Source organism: Wyeomyia smithii, chromosome 1 (assembly GCF_029784165.1).
Source record: "Wyeomyia smithii strain HCP4-BCI-WySm-NY-G18 chromosome 1, ASM2978416v1, whole genome shotgun sequence".
Taxonomy (NCBI): Eukaryota; Metazoa; Arthropoda; class Insecta; order Diptera; family Culicidae; genus Wyeomyia; species Wyeomyia smithii.
This window is the reverse complement of record NC_073694.1, coordinates 176659647-176675203: the sequence shown is the minus strand read 5'-3', so window position 1 is coordinate 176675203 and position 15557 is coordinate 176659647. Positions and strand designations below refer to the sequence as shown.

Below are 15557 nucleotides of genomic sequence, written 5' to 3'. Positions count from 1 at the left end.
TTTGCGGAATAGTGTTCACCACTGACTAAAGGCGATTGTACCGATTCGTATCATTTTCTGGATTGTTCGTAGTATGCATGCTGCCTTACTAGGGATGCGGATACCTATTCTCGCGACGTGGCTGCCGTCTTGGGTGTGGCTGGCGAAACATCGCATTTTATAGTTCAGCCGTCCGCTCCGATTTAGCCGCTGTTTGTGCCGCCCCTAACCTGGAGAAAAACTCCGTCTTCTGTGTCAACATACGACCAAGTTTCCATCGGCTCATCGATTTTCCCTTGGTTGCTTGTATCTCAGTCGGTATTACGTGGAGGAAGGGATAGGAGTGGCTGGGCATGCTGCTTTGGATCACACTGGAGTTCATTTTATGCCAACTAGTATGGGTATACTGCTGGTACGCGCTGCACATTTTAACCATTATGGTACCCCTATAACCAGCGTTGCCACTAAGTTTTAAATAAAATCTGGCAAAACGAAAATAAAAAGTCTGGCGAAAATCTGGCACACATTTTTTGATAAAATTCCATGCAGAATTGAAAGTGATGACCTTTTTTTTTGCTCTCGCCGGGTGTAAATAGATAAAGGCCAGGCACGGTCCATCTCGCAGTAATGACCTTTTTGCGAGACGACGCGGATGAAATCTGGCAAATATCTGGCTCATTTACAAATATCTGGCAGATTCTGAGGTTTATCTGTTTGTCTGGCGCGCAAACAGAAATCTGGCAAAATCCAGATTTATCTGGCATACTAGCAACGTTGCCTGTTACGGATAACTTTTAAGAGACTTGAATGAGTTTTCTTGTTAACATAACGTCAGAGTGACGAACCCGGCGAACAATAAGGCAATCCACGAGACAGTTGCGATCAGCTGATTTCAGTCTGTTTTCAACTTATGACAGCTTAATGTATGTTCGGTCGGTCCCAACTTGGATGCAATCCGGATCCAGGAGCGTGAAAAAAAATGTTATCCGATCGGTAGCACTAGTATCGCGAGTGCCAATTCTAAATACAACAATAAAAAATCACTTTTGATATTTCTGCCGACATCAAAAGATTTCGGTTTTGGCCGTGTTTTGGTTTTGCAGCCTGAAAAAAGCGCTACGCTGCCTTAAAGCTTCTTGGTCCATGTATTCAATCGATTTAATCAGAAATGAAATAGAACCAATGAAATTCTCTTAGTAAAAAACACGCCACTCTACCAAACCAATCTGATTACCATCATTCGTGTCCAATATCCCATCCAATCTGTCTTCAGTTTTATTATTAAATATGTTTGTTATAAATGTTCTTAACGGTAATTTCTCATTTCATTTGTTTACGTGATTTACTAGAAAATATTTATTTATGTAATAAAATATTTGTATGAAAGGACACGGATGTTAGCTAAATATGGACGACCCTTGAACATCTTCTCCCACAAATCAGCTGCCCACTGGGCTGTCCACTACACATGCCGCTTTGACAGCTGTCGGCTCCGAATATTGTGTTTTTCTTTTTATTTCATTCGGTCTCGCAGCTGTCTGTGGGTGTTTGAGGTGATTGATCATACCACACATTCAGCGATTACGGAAGCAGTACTGGAAGTGTATAAATTGGTTCCTTATTAAAATAATTTTAGTCAATTTGTCGAAGTAGATTAGCTGCCCGTCGGTCCGTCTCAGTTGGGAACACAACCAAGGCCAATTCTACTGCACGTGCACGTACCAGTGTATCATTTAGCTGAGAACGAAAAAACGAGCGTGAAGTAATGTCGGAAGTCGCCGCAACACCGGAAAAAGCAACACCAGTCGCGGAGGAGCCCAACAGGAATGCAGAACCGGACAAGGCACAAGCGGAAGAACTGAAAAATCGGGCTAACGAGTACTTCAAAAGTAAGTACAGTCAAGAGCGGAAGGGTTTGTGGCTTTGCAGGTGAATCATTGCAGCAGAGGAATATCCTCAGTTAAATTGTATGTGTATGCGTGTGAATTTATGTGTTGTGTTGTGTTGATGAAGAGGGTCCTTAACCTAGAACATTTCTACGAGTTCTCTAGAGAGTTTGTCTATATTTCGTACTAACAAAATAAAGGCTGCAAATATCCTTGAACTAAAAATAACTGCGGAGGGCTGCAAGTGACTAATATTGTTGTTTTCGTGCTCTTTCAATCTACCCTTGATTTGCTTTGTAATTTTCAAATGTATTCACAGACAAAGACTACGAAAATGCCGTCAAGCTGTACTCGGAGGCCATCGAGGTGGACGGAACAAACGCGGTGTACTATGCGAATCGCAGCTTCGCCTATCTACGACAGGAAGCATTTGGTTATGCCCTGAACGATGCCGTCCAAGCGATCAAGTGCAATCCGGCCTACCTGAAGGGTTACTACCGGCGGGCAGGAGCGCACATGGCACTGGGTAAGTTTAAGCTGGCCCTGCAGGACCTGGAGTACGTCGCCAAACGATGTCCCAACGACAAGGACGCCCAGCTTAAGTACACCGAGTGTAACAAGATCGTAAAGAAAATGGCTTTCGAGCGGGCGATCGCCGTCGATAAGCAGGAAAAGAGCCTGATGGAAATGTGCCGTGATTTGGAGTCTGCCAGTAAGCTTGCCTCTTTCATATGATGGCATTTTTTTGCGGTAACTGACGTTCTATTCCTACTTGCAGCTATCGAAGCGGACTACGGCGGACCAAAATTGGAGGATGGCAAAGTCACGCTAGAATTTATGAAGCAACTAATAGAATGGTATAAAAACGAGAAAAAATTGCATAAAAACTTTGCCTACCGGGTAAGATTTACATTCTATTATAAGGCAGCTGAAAAAATTGATTTTTTTGCTTCGTACGTTTGCAGATTTTGTGCGATGTTGAGGCTCTTTTCAAGAAGCAAGCCTCTCTAGTAGACATAACCGTGTCGGGTGATTCCAAGTTTACAGTATGTGGGGATATCCATGGCCAGTACTATGATTTGCTCAATATTTTCGAAATTAATGGTCTACCTTCGGAGACAAACCCGTACCTTTTTAATGGTGACTTCGTTGATCGGGGTTCGTTTTCAGTGGAGTGCATATTCACCTTGTTTGGATTCAAGCTGCTCTATCCGGATCATTTCTTTCTGTCACGGGGTTAGCTTGGCACATTTTTGTCAAATAAATACCATTTCAAACTTGAAAATCTTTTCCAGGCAATCATGAGAGTGTTAATATGAATCAAATGTACGGATTCACCGGTGAAGTGGTAGCAAAATACTCGCAAACCATGTCGGAAATGTTCACGATTGTCTACAACTGGCTACCGCTAGCACATTGCATTAACGGAAAGATTCTCGTCATGCACGGTGGCCTGTTCACCAAGGACGGAGTATCGCTGGACGATATCCGGGCCATCGATCGCAACAGGCAACCACCGGAAGAGGGGCTAATGTGCGAATTACTGTGGTCTGATCCGCAGCCACAAAATGGCAGAGCACCTTCAAAGCGCGGCGTCGGTACCCAGTTCGGGCCAGACGTAACGAAACGATTCCTAGAGTTTAACAAACTTGACTACATCATCCGGAGTCACGAAGTCAAAAACGACGGCTATGAGGTGGCGCATGACGGCAAATGTATTACCGTGTTTTCTGCGCCAAACTATTGGTAAGTTCATTAACTGATGTTCGAACAAAAAGCTAACTTACAATCTTTCAGCGACGCAATGGGCAATCTGGGGGCGTTCATTAACCTGAAGGGTAATGACCTTACACCTCAGTTCAAAACCTACGCTGCTGTGGTGAGTTCACTTAATTTATTAGTGGTAAACATTTTAAATTCATACTCTTATATATTTTAGCCCCACCCGAAGGTGAAGCCAATGGCTTATGCTAGCACCTTAAGTCTTTTAGCGTAGCAACTTTGTTAGTGTAAATGACATCACAGGAACTGCACATGTGGTGTATGGTAACCAAAAAAAGAGGGAGGGGCTGGAGACACTAATTTTTGTTCTACATTTTTATTATTGATCGCTTGTTTTCGAAAAAAAATTGGTGTTTAAATCATTTTTTGAAATGCTGTTATCATAGCTACGCGATTTCGTTTTTTTATCAGTTTGAGCCCAACATGAACTAAGTTCCGTTAGGGTTTTCTTTTTTTATAGTGCTGAACTAGATTGTTAGGTCTGGCGTAACGCGAGAGATGAAACTGTAGATACTTAAGTAGAAGAACAAATGTTCGAAAACCCGTGAACATAGCAAAACATACTAGAGTAGTTTTAGTGAATTTACATGTACAATCACAGCCCCCACGTTCACAATTAAAGATAAACTCACAACTTAATTAACAAACAAAAAAATGCGATCAACTATAGAGTAAACATGTTCGAATGGTCGAAATCTAAATTTTTTTACACCTAGCGCTATGCAATTGCGAAAATAAGCAAAAACAAAAAAACGTAGCCCTTTCCGAAGGCGGCTCTAAAACACTTTTAGGCGAACACACTTAGGGAAAATAATATGTAGTTAAAATAAAAAAAAAAAACAATACAATTCTTATATCACAGAATTTCGGCTGTTTGTGCGCCGGAACGGAAAAAAAAAGGTTTTGTTATGGTAGACTAGAATAATGCATCTCGCCGAATGCGGTCAGAGAAAGCGTTCGAAGGTTCGCGACGAAAAAAAGGATCAAATTGTTTTAAATTTTAGGTTGAAGTTAGATCATAGCAATAAAGTAAAACCAATCTATACGAACGGTGTTTGAGTTATTTATTTGTCTAGTCTGGATTAACTCCTTTTCATAGAATTTCATACCAGGAAAATTTGATAAAAAATTCAAATATTTATGTACATTGGTTATTCTGCAATGTCTGCAACCACTCTCTGCTATTAACTTATGTACACGACGGTCAGCACCAACATATAACTTTGACAGCCACAGAAACCGTACAAAAAACAACACGGAAGGAGTACGAAGAAGTAAATCGAAAATGCGGAAAATGCAGCTTGAAGAAGAGCAAAACAAATCCACCCCATACAGAGCATACAGAGACTTTACACCACAGGGCCGTCAAGACGCTCACCGCGGGTGTGAATGTCATCAAAATTGCTATGTGGTTCTGTGTGCGAAGTAACCGGATTGGTGTAACATTTACATTAATAGTAAGTGGCTTGTCGGCTCTGTGTATGCCGAGTACAGTGTGTTTGAGAACCGAAGTAAAAGAAGGAGAGTTTGCATTTCGGAATGAGCAGTGAGCACAAACTAAACTGTTCTGTGTAACCAGAGTTACCAGTTTCGTCTGAATTTTATAGATTTGCATGCTTGGTCTTGAGATCCGTGGTGCAGATTTAAACCAAATATTTGGATGCGCTTCGTTAACATAATATTTATTTGAAAAAACCAAGGTTGTGTTCATGGTCGAATGTATTCAATGTATTCAAGTTGTCAACAATTGATTTTTAACAAATAAAACTGGCGAGAGCAAAAAGCTTTATCTCCCGCAGGTCCAGGTGCGTCCGCGATTAGCTGAGAGAAGTTTCGCTGCCGCTGCAGCATCCCGCCGCATTCGTTCGGTCGAGAAGTCGAGTTGACGAGAGCCGTATCCGTATCAGCAGATCACAGAGTTGCAGTGGGCACAGTCGGCACGACAAGAAAAATAAGAGCATCAGCCGAGAAAAATAAAACAACACCTATATTATTAAAAGTGGAAAGGTAACCGACTTCGATCCGCTCTCATTTATTTGTATACGATTTGATGCATTCAGTGTAATAGAATATATATAAAAAAGTGCAAATTATGCATCAGCTTCGAGTGTGCGGTTTCAAAACAAAGCGAGCAGAGAAATTATAATAAAAATCAGTATGGTAATAATACTGGCGTGCTACGTTTCACACCTCTGAAAAACGAAAACGGGGCACACGTCCGAGTGTTGTGGCTGGCAATTGCGTCGACAACTACAACGGGAAAGTCGGTCGTCGCGGTTTGCAGTTTAATTTTTAATCAATTAGGTACTATCGGTACCAATCAACGCACAGCTATCTTCGAGAGCGACAGCATCATTTATTGACAGTCTCGAGGAAAGAAGGAAAAAGAGTTACAGTTATTGATCGTCGAGATCTAACATAAAAAACAACGCTGGTGACAAAAACTCTGAAAACCGGATAGGCTGGTTCTCGGGTTCTTATTCTGCACAAAGTAAATAACTGGAAAAGTTACAAATACTAAGACTAGTCAACGGTTGAGGCAATGGCATCCGGTAGTGGTGCAGGAGCAGGAGGAGGAACACTAGGAAGTGGTCACAATCTAACGGTAGACCGAGAGTTCAGGTATATCGTACAGTGGTTCACGGAGTGGAGCGATTTTCAGCGCGAGGACTTCGCACCGGTGCTGGCATCCTATCTAACGGCGAAGGCCAGCCCTGGCCGAGGACCGATATACGTGAACGGCATCATCAGCGCGATGGCGAACATTAGCGGACAGGACAAACCGATGAGTTTGTTTCAATGCCGGGTGAGTACGCGATTGTTTGATAGATAAATAAACATAGAAATAAGATAGATAAGAGACGCTGGAGTCGAAACAGGCAGGTGCAAAAAGCACCTCTTGTGTGTTTTGTAGCTATTTGCGCCTTTAGCGGTTTGTCAATGTGACCGACTGTTTGATAAATGGCACATGAACAAATTTTAAGCTATCTTGTTGCGACCGGAGGTAACGTCGGAACTCCTTTTAGCAGCAAGAAGTTTGTCTACTTGTTATGTTGTTCTTGTTAGTTTTAAAATCTGTTCCGATAGTATGACGTATTGCAAACTTTGATGCTAGGTTCTAAACGCACAAGGGAGATAAATTTGGAATTTTTATGTATATTCGCCTTCGGAATTACTTTATGGGACCCAGAATAAAACTTCGAAAAAGGTGGATGTGTTGAAACATAATGACTTCGTCTGTTTTTCTAGAAACATGGGCAGAGTTAGAACCTTCATGAATCAAAAATAAATAAACGACATATAGCAGGCCTGTTTAACCTTTATTACGCGCGGGCCAAATTTCACGGTTCACAACAACAGTCGGGCCAAAATTTGGAAAACTTTCAAATTTCAGCTGATTTTAAGTTTTTTTGTAATATAAGAAAACATCATGCTGGTTAGCTTTGATTTTGATAGTGAAGCAGTCCGTTATAAATTCAATAACCAAGGGTGATATCAGTTGAAGCTTACCATAATAATGTCAGGTTTTAAAATAACAAATAATTTGGAGAGATGATGATGAGTGTCTTTTGCAAAGTTGTTAGGCATCTAAAATACTATATCTAACATAATGTAGTGCATTATTGAGCTCTTTAGAATGGAAAATGCGAATAAGTTGGTTTTTCCATACAAATCTCCATATAAAATTAAAATGCAATGCGCCAAGCGGAGATAAAACCAATCAAATTTCGTTTTTTCCATATAACGATTCCCCACCCTAATAAACAATCTCTTATATAGCCCAAAGAGTGCATTTTTTAGGGAAAGGCAGCAAGCGACCAATCAAAAGTTGACATTTGCGTTTCGACAATGTTCAACAATTTTCAATATTACAATAGTTTGAACAATCAGATTACAATTTTCTGCATTTGGACGGGTGCTTAAATGAATATACAATCGATTGCTGCAAAAATGACAGAAATCGGTTAGAAACTGACTGGGTTTAAAAAGATTGAAATTGGACAATTTCTGTGACGCTCTCGATGTTTTTGGTTTTGAAATTGGATCCCTGTATTGAAATTGGGTCTCTGTAATTGTTGCCGTAAGACGTATTCTACGTCAAAAAATTCAAGTCCTCCCCATTCACCCCCTTTATTACTATATGAACACAGATAATCTATGCGAAACTAATATGTTCTTTCGTGCGTTTCCAACTCTGAGAATCCTTCAAAGTGCAAGCTTTCGAATTCGACTGATTTGCATTACACGATTCTTATCCAAGAATCCTGGTCCCATAGACAGGGCAGTGTTGCAGAATTTATTCTAACCGGGACGTCAGTCATGTCGAATAATCTGTCCTCTGAGAAGCTGAAGCAACTTTTGCTTCTTTTTTTCCTGTATGCCTGAAGGGCACTGGGTACTGAAATGCCACTGCGACAGTCTTGCTGATTGTCTTTTGTGGATGGTCCCGATTGCTGTGCACAGGTTACGGATTGCTCGTACCCATTGATGGAGTAGAACTGTTTTGTTGTAAACCTGTACCCCAATTAAGTACAACATAGTTGATGAAACTAATGACATGCTTGGGATTAGAGCTCCCTAATTGGTATGGAGTTAAAAAGTAGCTTCCTTAGAAGTTATACCTAGAATAAGCAAGAGCTCCGCAAGAGCAAAGCAAATGCTCTGAACTCTCTGGTTCAGATTTGCGGAATTGGCAGGTGTCGTTCAACACTACACCGATTTTCTTCAAATGATAAAGAGCGGGACAGTGTTTGGTAAGGAGTCCCGTGATTATCCGTAGTTCATTACGATTTAGACTAAGTAACTTTCTGGCGGTTCCGGGGTTCGGATAGATTAACTTTTTAGCTTGTCTACAACCCTGTACCTGTTGCCATTGGGATGCTATTTCTAGCCTTTCCCGAGTTAGTAGTTCGCTTTTGATAGCGGAATTGGGCGTACCCAGAAACGGCTTGGGGCCAATAAACCGCTGAGCTGATCCCTGTCTTGCTAGGTAGTCAGCTTGTTCATTACCCTCGACTCCGCAATGTCCAGGCACCCAGAACAGAAAAACTTAGTTCTGCCGTTGGCAACAGAAGGTAGTCCCGCACTCTGTGGCGGTTTTTGACTCCGGGGGGTGCGACTGTTCGGTGGCCGATGCTTATCCAGAACTAGCTCGACCAAGGTCTTTACCAATTTGCGGTTACAGACTCACCACATTTTGGTAGAGAGATGGTCGTTCTGATTCTGGAGTGAACGAAGGATCTTCTCGTCTGGGGAGTTCGCACTGTCCGCGAAGTAACCGACATAGCGTCTGGCCTTCGGCAGATCCTTCATGTGGTATACACGAAGCTGTGCTCCCTCCCACGGTACGAGAGCAGGTACCTCCCTTTTCAACCACTGCACTGTGTCGGCACAGGCAAGTTGCAGGAAGCCATTTTTTAGATGGCAACCGTTAAACTTGGGCTTGGTGGTTGGATTGTCCTGATCAGCAATGTGATTGAGGATGGAGGTCCGGACAGTCTGAAGCTGGTCCGTTGAGAATAGGGAGCAGGGGTGGGTAGCAGAAGTAACCGCAAGGCTTATAGCTCCCGCCATGTCCCTAATTGTGGCCGCCGGGAGCGGCTTCGGACCCGAAGATCCCAAACCAGTGCCGTTCCGCAGTTTTTTGGGCTGTGCACACTTAGTACTAATGTTTGGGACACCAAGTCGTCCGACTGCTGACGCTTGACGGCGACTTGGTTTGTTTGAGCAAGCTGCTCTGTCGGAAGGAGGGCCAGCTTCCTGGCTTCTTCGTACGAGAGACCGGAGCTCTGTTGCCGCCTTTGTGCGTTTGAAAGTCGCTTGACAAGGGGTGCTGATGATTCGGCTTTCCCTTCGTCATTGGGCCTTGTCTCTGGACCGGGAAGTAAGTCCATTTGACTTTTGTCATTCCCTTGTGGAGAACGTAGGATTAAGGATGAAGCAGAGGGTCCTCCGTCCAGCGATTCGCTGTCGAGGTTGAAGTCGTCCTCATGCTCCATTTCCTCCGTTCTGCCCGGTGCGTTTGTTTTTATGGGACTGCGCTCATGGGCGTAGCCAGAATGTCAAATAGGGGGGGGGGGGGAGGTCAAGGTCTTCAAATTTTTAAGGTAAAAAAAAAATAGTATTTTGAAAAATAGAAATAAATACCTGTGTTTAGTGATTGTTACATCAAGGCAACTAGTGAAAAATTGTCCTTGACATCAGAGTGGAAAATTTGTTTATTCTTTGTCCAAACTCGAAAATAAATAGATGTTCTTTAGTAAAAACTCTTAAGTTCATTCAAACCTTTATACATATCATTTCGGCGACGAGGATCTCAAGAATCCACGAACATGGCAGAAGATAGAGTTGATCCGCAGCCGGGAATTCCAGATATGATTCTTAAGATGGCGCAACTTTTACAGCAGATGACGGCCCAGCAGCAGCAGCCTCAGTATCAAACCCCCAAGCAAATTTTGGAGTGCCTCTCACCGATCATCACCGAGTTTGCCGTCGACGAAGAAAACGGAGTTACGTTCGGACCCTGGTTTAACCGCCAACAGGACCTCTTCGAGAACGATGCAGGGCAGCTGAATGATGCGGCGAAGGTACGTCTACTTCTCCGGAAGCTAGACACCCATTCGCACAGCCTCTATCTCAACTACATCCTGCCAAATCTTCCCAAGGACGTGAAGTTTGAAGACACAGTCAAGATTCTCAATAAAATCTTTGGACATCAAACGTCAACGTTCCGGAAGCAGTTCATGTGTCTGCAGTTAGTGAAATGCGCATCTGAGGATATTATCAGCTACGGCGGTAACGTCAATCGAGCCTGTGAAGATTCTCAGTTCCAGAACCTAACACCGGATCAGTTCAAGCGCCTCATTGTCGTCAGCGGATTTAAAGCCACAAAATATGCGGATGTCCAGGCAAGACTACTTTTCTTGTTAGAGAATGTCCAATCGTTAATTGATGAATTGATAAATTAACGCCTTGTAAACTTAAAGGAAGACGCCACCAACATTGAGCAACAAAGCAGCGGCTCGAAATCTACAGTTCACGCCGTCAGGGTCATGAAGAGTGCGCCGTATCAGCGAAATTCTTTGAAGCAAGAAGGTAAAAAACCGAAGACACCGTGTTGGCAATGCGGTCAAATGCATTTTGTGAAGGACTGCTTTTTCAACAACCGCGTTGGGTACAAAGAAGGATACTGTTCCTGTTCGAAGAAGATGAATCAAACGATGTAGATATCCTGAAGGCTCCTGCTTCTAAAGATCCACCAGCTGAACATGAAGAAGTTCAAAAACTCCCTCCGCCACCATTAAAAGCTCCACCGCAACTCATGGCTGAAGAACAACAATCCCTCGATACTGCTGAACAGCCACTAGACAATTGAAAAATGTTCCTGAGTAGTTTGACGATGAAGAACCAGAAACTCCTGATCGACCTAGACGGCTCGTTTCGCTGCCTTCCAGATTCCAAGGGTATCGGCTGTTTTAAGGAGGGACATCAAGGCAACCAGTGAAAAGTTGTCCTTGACATCAGAGTGAAACATTTGATTATTCTTTGTCCAACCTCGAATGGAAATAGATGTTCTTCAGTAAAAACTCTTAAGTTCATTTAAACCTTTGGACATATCAGTGATCAACACTAAGGGAGGGGTTTTTCAAAATATATTAAAAATAGCATTGTTCGTTCCGAAAATCTGCAAAAACAATACTAAGCCTGTTTGTCCCATCAATGATTTTCTACGTATATTTAATCCACTTGACATTTTCTAATCAAATTCGTCCCACTAAACACTCGTTTGTTTGATCTAGAGCATGGGACAAATATGCGTAGAACGGGTTATCATTATGGAATTTCGAAATGGTATCTGGTAAACACCGGTAGCGGTAGGTTCGGATGATCGAAAGCAAAATCCTACGAATTGAGACCTCAACACGACTATGCACAATATAAGCTCGAAATTTTTGAATCCACTTCAACCAGGAGGAACAGTTGATTTGAGACAAGCAAATCAAACTACAAACGTAATTTCATGCACAACACTGGTTTGAGACGCGAGTAGCTTGTAGAATAAACCTTTACATTCCTTTGCAGCTCTTAGACAATTCGTTCGTAACTATTCTGCACTGTTCACTTCGATGAGAAATTTGTAAACATTGCCTGGTATGAAACTTCTATGATGGAAAAGTTAACAAAAATGCCTTACAAACCGAACTGTCCAAATATTCTGTAAATGAGAAGCAAGCTTTCTAAAGTATGTTGCAATACAACAATAGTTAATTTATACATTTAAAGCTAAAAAAGTGACTTTAGTGACCATTTTGTCGTAAAATAGTGACTTTAGTGACTTTTTAGTGACTAGGCTCAAAATAGTGACAAAGTCAGTAAAAAGTGACTCGCTACTAGCCCTGCCAGCGCTAATTCAGTAATTTTTTCACGATTGTTGCTAACCATCTGCCGATGAACACACAGCAAGCAGAGAGCACTCAACCGCTGTTCAACCATTGTTGACTTCAGTCCGTGTTAGCTTTTGCCAAGCAGTATATAATGGGCATTAAACTCCTTTGAACCTATGACTCCTCCAGGACCAGATAGACCCTGGGTTATGTTCAAATGAGCTGGCGAAAAGTCAAGGTGATTTTCTTACCGAAGGCAGGAAGAAAAGACAAAACACTACTTAAGACCTTCAGGTCCATAAGCCTCACATATACACTCCTGGAGTTAATGGAGAAAATTGCAGACAGCCATATTAACAATGAGTTCCCCAAGAACACGCCACTACATAAAGATCAGCACGCTTACCGACCTGATAAATCGACAATAACTGCTCTTCTTTGCATAGTGACTCTTATCGCTATGCGCTTTTCTTGATATAGAAGGCGCTTTTGACAATACAACCTATGCTTCGATCAATACAGCTCTTCTGAATAGGAGATTTTAAAACACTACAATGAACGAGAATCAGAATATGCTCTCGAGCAGAAAAGTCGCAGCTACGAAAGGCTGTTCACAAGTGGGAGTCCTCTCCACCCTGCTTTGATCGTTGGTGGTCGATGCACTATTAAGCAAGCTCACTCAGGTTGACATAATTCGCGGAAATAAAGACGCAGCAATGTCGAACCGTCTTCAGACGGCACTAGACATTACCCTGAGTTGGTGCACTCAAGAGAGACGAACATGAATCCCGCTAATACAGTTCTTGTACCCTTAACCAAACGGAGGAAACACACTTTGTCTCCTCCTTCACTGAATGAGGCTACTGACCTTCTGTAAAGAAGTTAAATTCCTGGGTATTATTCTGGACAGTAAACTGAATTGGACGGCCCAAACTGACTACGCAGTCAAAAGAACTACAACGGCAATTTGGGCTTGCCCTGGGGATTGAAAACAACTATTGGCTTTCTGGTCCTACATAACCATTACACGGCCAAGGATTACTAACGCCGCTCTTGTGTGGTGGCCAAAGGTAAATGAAGTGACATGCCAATCTTCGAAGGCGATCAGGTTGATCATTTTCGCATTGTGAGGGAGTTTAAATTACAACCTTAGTCACCGCAGTATCATACTGCATGGCGGTTCAGAACAATCTCAACGTTCCATATAAGAGGCCAACCACATTCCCCGTGGACAGATTTTTAACGATTTTGACCCCACAACAGATTCTGTCCGTATCGCAGAAACGATTCCGCCACCGAGTTGTAGGTATCCTGAGAATTCTTACTCAGGATTCTCTGTGTGTTAGTTAGTGCCGATACGTTTTGCCGCCGTTCCATGATTGATCCGTCCTCTACGTTTTTTAGGAAAAAAAAACATATCCATCATCATGCCACCCACTAGGAAAACTATTTAACTATCAAGGTTATCAAGGTATTAGTGATCGAAATGCGTTTAGGGCTAGGAAGGTTATATGCATTTTAAAAAGGCGATTAAAAACGTATTTTAATTAAGTCACCGTTGGTTACCAATTTTTAGCATTTGTCAATGATTTAGTGTTAACCTAGTTAAAATAAAGAATTTAACTCGTCCTTTACAACTTCCAGGTTAAATTATTCAACGAATGGTCCAGTAAATGGCCGGAATCTCATCGTGACAAACTACTGGAGCGGCTAACCGAAATCGACCCGGATTTCGGCCGTCTGGTCCAGCAGGAGCTTTCCGGGTGCGCTCCCACGATCGATGCTGCTTACCCTGGAGACCCAGCCGCCACAACATGCAACACAACCACAACCAATGATCTGTTCCATAGTAGCACCGCAGCACCACATGACACCGCAGCGACCGACATTGAGTCGACCACCATCGTAACGACCTCAACCACCGCCAACAATAACAACATTCTACTGGTCATTGGGGAGGACTGAACACCTCCGCACTAGCAGCTGTAAACAGAATGTATGGATCTTCATTTATTTTGAGATGAAGAACACTCAATAATTTCCCCCACTAAAACATTCCTTAATCACTTTTCCGCCGTCGGTAGCTGTATAAGCTACTGACTACATATTTAATTAATTTATTTTCACAGATTAACACTAGCACAACCAGAAGTAGAAATTTCTTCCACGTGTGAAGTAAAGTTCGCTTCTGCTACATCTAAACACTGCTATACAAACAAAGAACCCGACTTATCAAAAAGCACGTCGAAAGATATCATTAAACATATGAGGGATACAAAAAAAGATTCAAATTTATATATTATGTACTATTTATCGAGTTGATAGTTGGTTAAGATATAAGCAGCAATTTTAAATTTGCCATACAATTAAAACAAAGTTCTCAATTATGGAAAAGACATAAGTATTTAATAAACGAAGCAAATTGAAACGATTGTCCTACAAGGAAGCGAAATTTATTTTAAAATCCTAAAACGAAAGCGGTACAGCCGCTCGAAAATCTCATTCCTATGCCAATCATTTACAAGTATTAAGAGTGTACAAAAAAAAAAGAACATGCAGTTTCGAAATAAAACGTAGAGGTGTTTCCGGGTACGGTTCCGCCATATACACTTGTACCTCGAAAGCAAATCTGTTGTTTGTTCCTTCAATGACCCTTCGCTACTGAATACCGCAAACGATCATTGCCATGGTCAACTGAGCGGGCACGCGGCTAATCTCAGCTTGTCTATCACAAAGAGAAGTTAAAAAAACACGCCTGTCGGTTATTCCTTGCGACCAAGTCCACCAAGTGCAGCAACGCGTTAAATAAATAGGCTGAAAACCGATTGTGGCGAAGTAAGCGGCACGCGTGTGAAAAATTCGTTGCCCGTGGTGATCCCCATCATGATAGGTATGATGGGTATGATGTAACATTTTCGCAATTCCAGCCCAAAAACAAAACGAGGACAGGAAAATAAATCGTTTGCACGTAGCAGCAGAGAATTGCGAGAAAAACAGTCATACCTACCCAAAACCAGATCAGCGATCGAACGAAACAATAACGTGATTCGTTGGCGGGTTGCATTTTTGGTTCATTTTTCTCTGTTTTTTTTTTTTTCATGTTTCGCCAGAAATGTGATTTGTGTGGAAGGCTAGGTGTCTTAAAGTTCTGGCCTAACAGATACTGTAGCACGGATCACAAATAGCAAATACTGAATTTATCAGTTCTTGCTATATCTTGTCTGTTTTTTTTTCATCAAGTGTCAATATTGTTCACAAAAACTGTATTGATGTTATTAATTAAATCGCAAATCATTCACTTACAACAATTTACTCGTCTTGAGAAAGACGGTTTGTTTCGATGGTGACGGTGGTTATAACGGCCTGAGCCGGTATAGATCATCTCGAACTAGAGAAGGTATTTGTAGACTCCAGCACAGCCCGAATGCGAACGCTAAACATATCAGTGTATAACTTTTGCAATAACAAATGACTCATTTTTTCACACGAATCGCTTAAATTCGGCGTAGACGTTGTTGTTTTTCCA

At 42.1% G+C, this 15557-nt stretch overlaps 2 protein-coding genes across 2 annotated transcripts; both read left to right on the top strand.

The window, feature by feature from the left end:
* Positions 1–1482: 1482 nt before the first annotated feature.
* On the top strand, positions 1483–4696 carry LOC129726346 (serine/threonine-protein phosphatase 5). The gene is made up of 7 exons (XM_055682985.1): positions 1483–1868; positions 2185–2577; positions 2644–2765; positions 2831–3101; positions 3161–3611; positions 3663–3744; positions 3805–4696. The coding sequence occupies exons 1-7, from the start codon at positions 1745–1747 to the stop codon at positions 3859–3861; spliced, it is 1500 nt and encodes a 499-aa protein (XP_055538960.1). The 5' UTR covers positions 1483–1744; the 3' UTR covers positions 3862–4696.
* A 601-nt stretch (positions 4697–5297) lies between these two features.
* Positions 5298–14659, top strand: LOC129726362 (uncharacterized protein C14orf119). The gene is made up of 2 exons (XM_055682986.1): positions 5298–6453; positions 13676–14659. Exons 1-2 carry the CDS (start codon positions 6190–6192, stop codon positions 13994–13996), a joined length of 585 nt encoding a protein of 194 aa, XP_055538961.1. The 5' UTR covers positions 5298–6189; the 3' UTR covers positions 13997–14659.
* Positions 14660–15557: the final 898 nt, after the last annotated feature.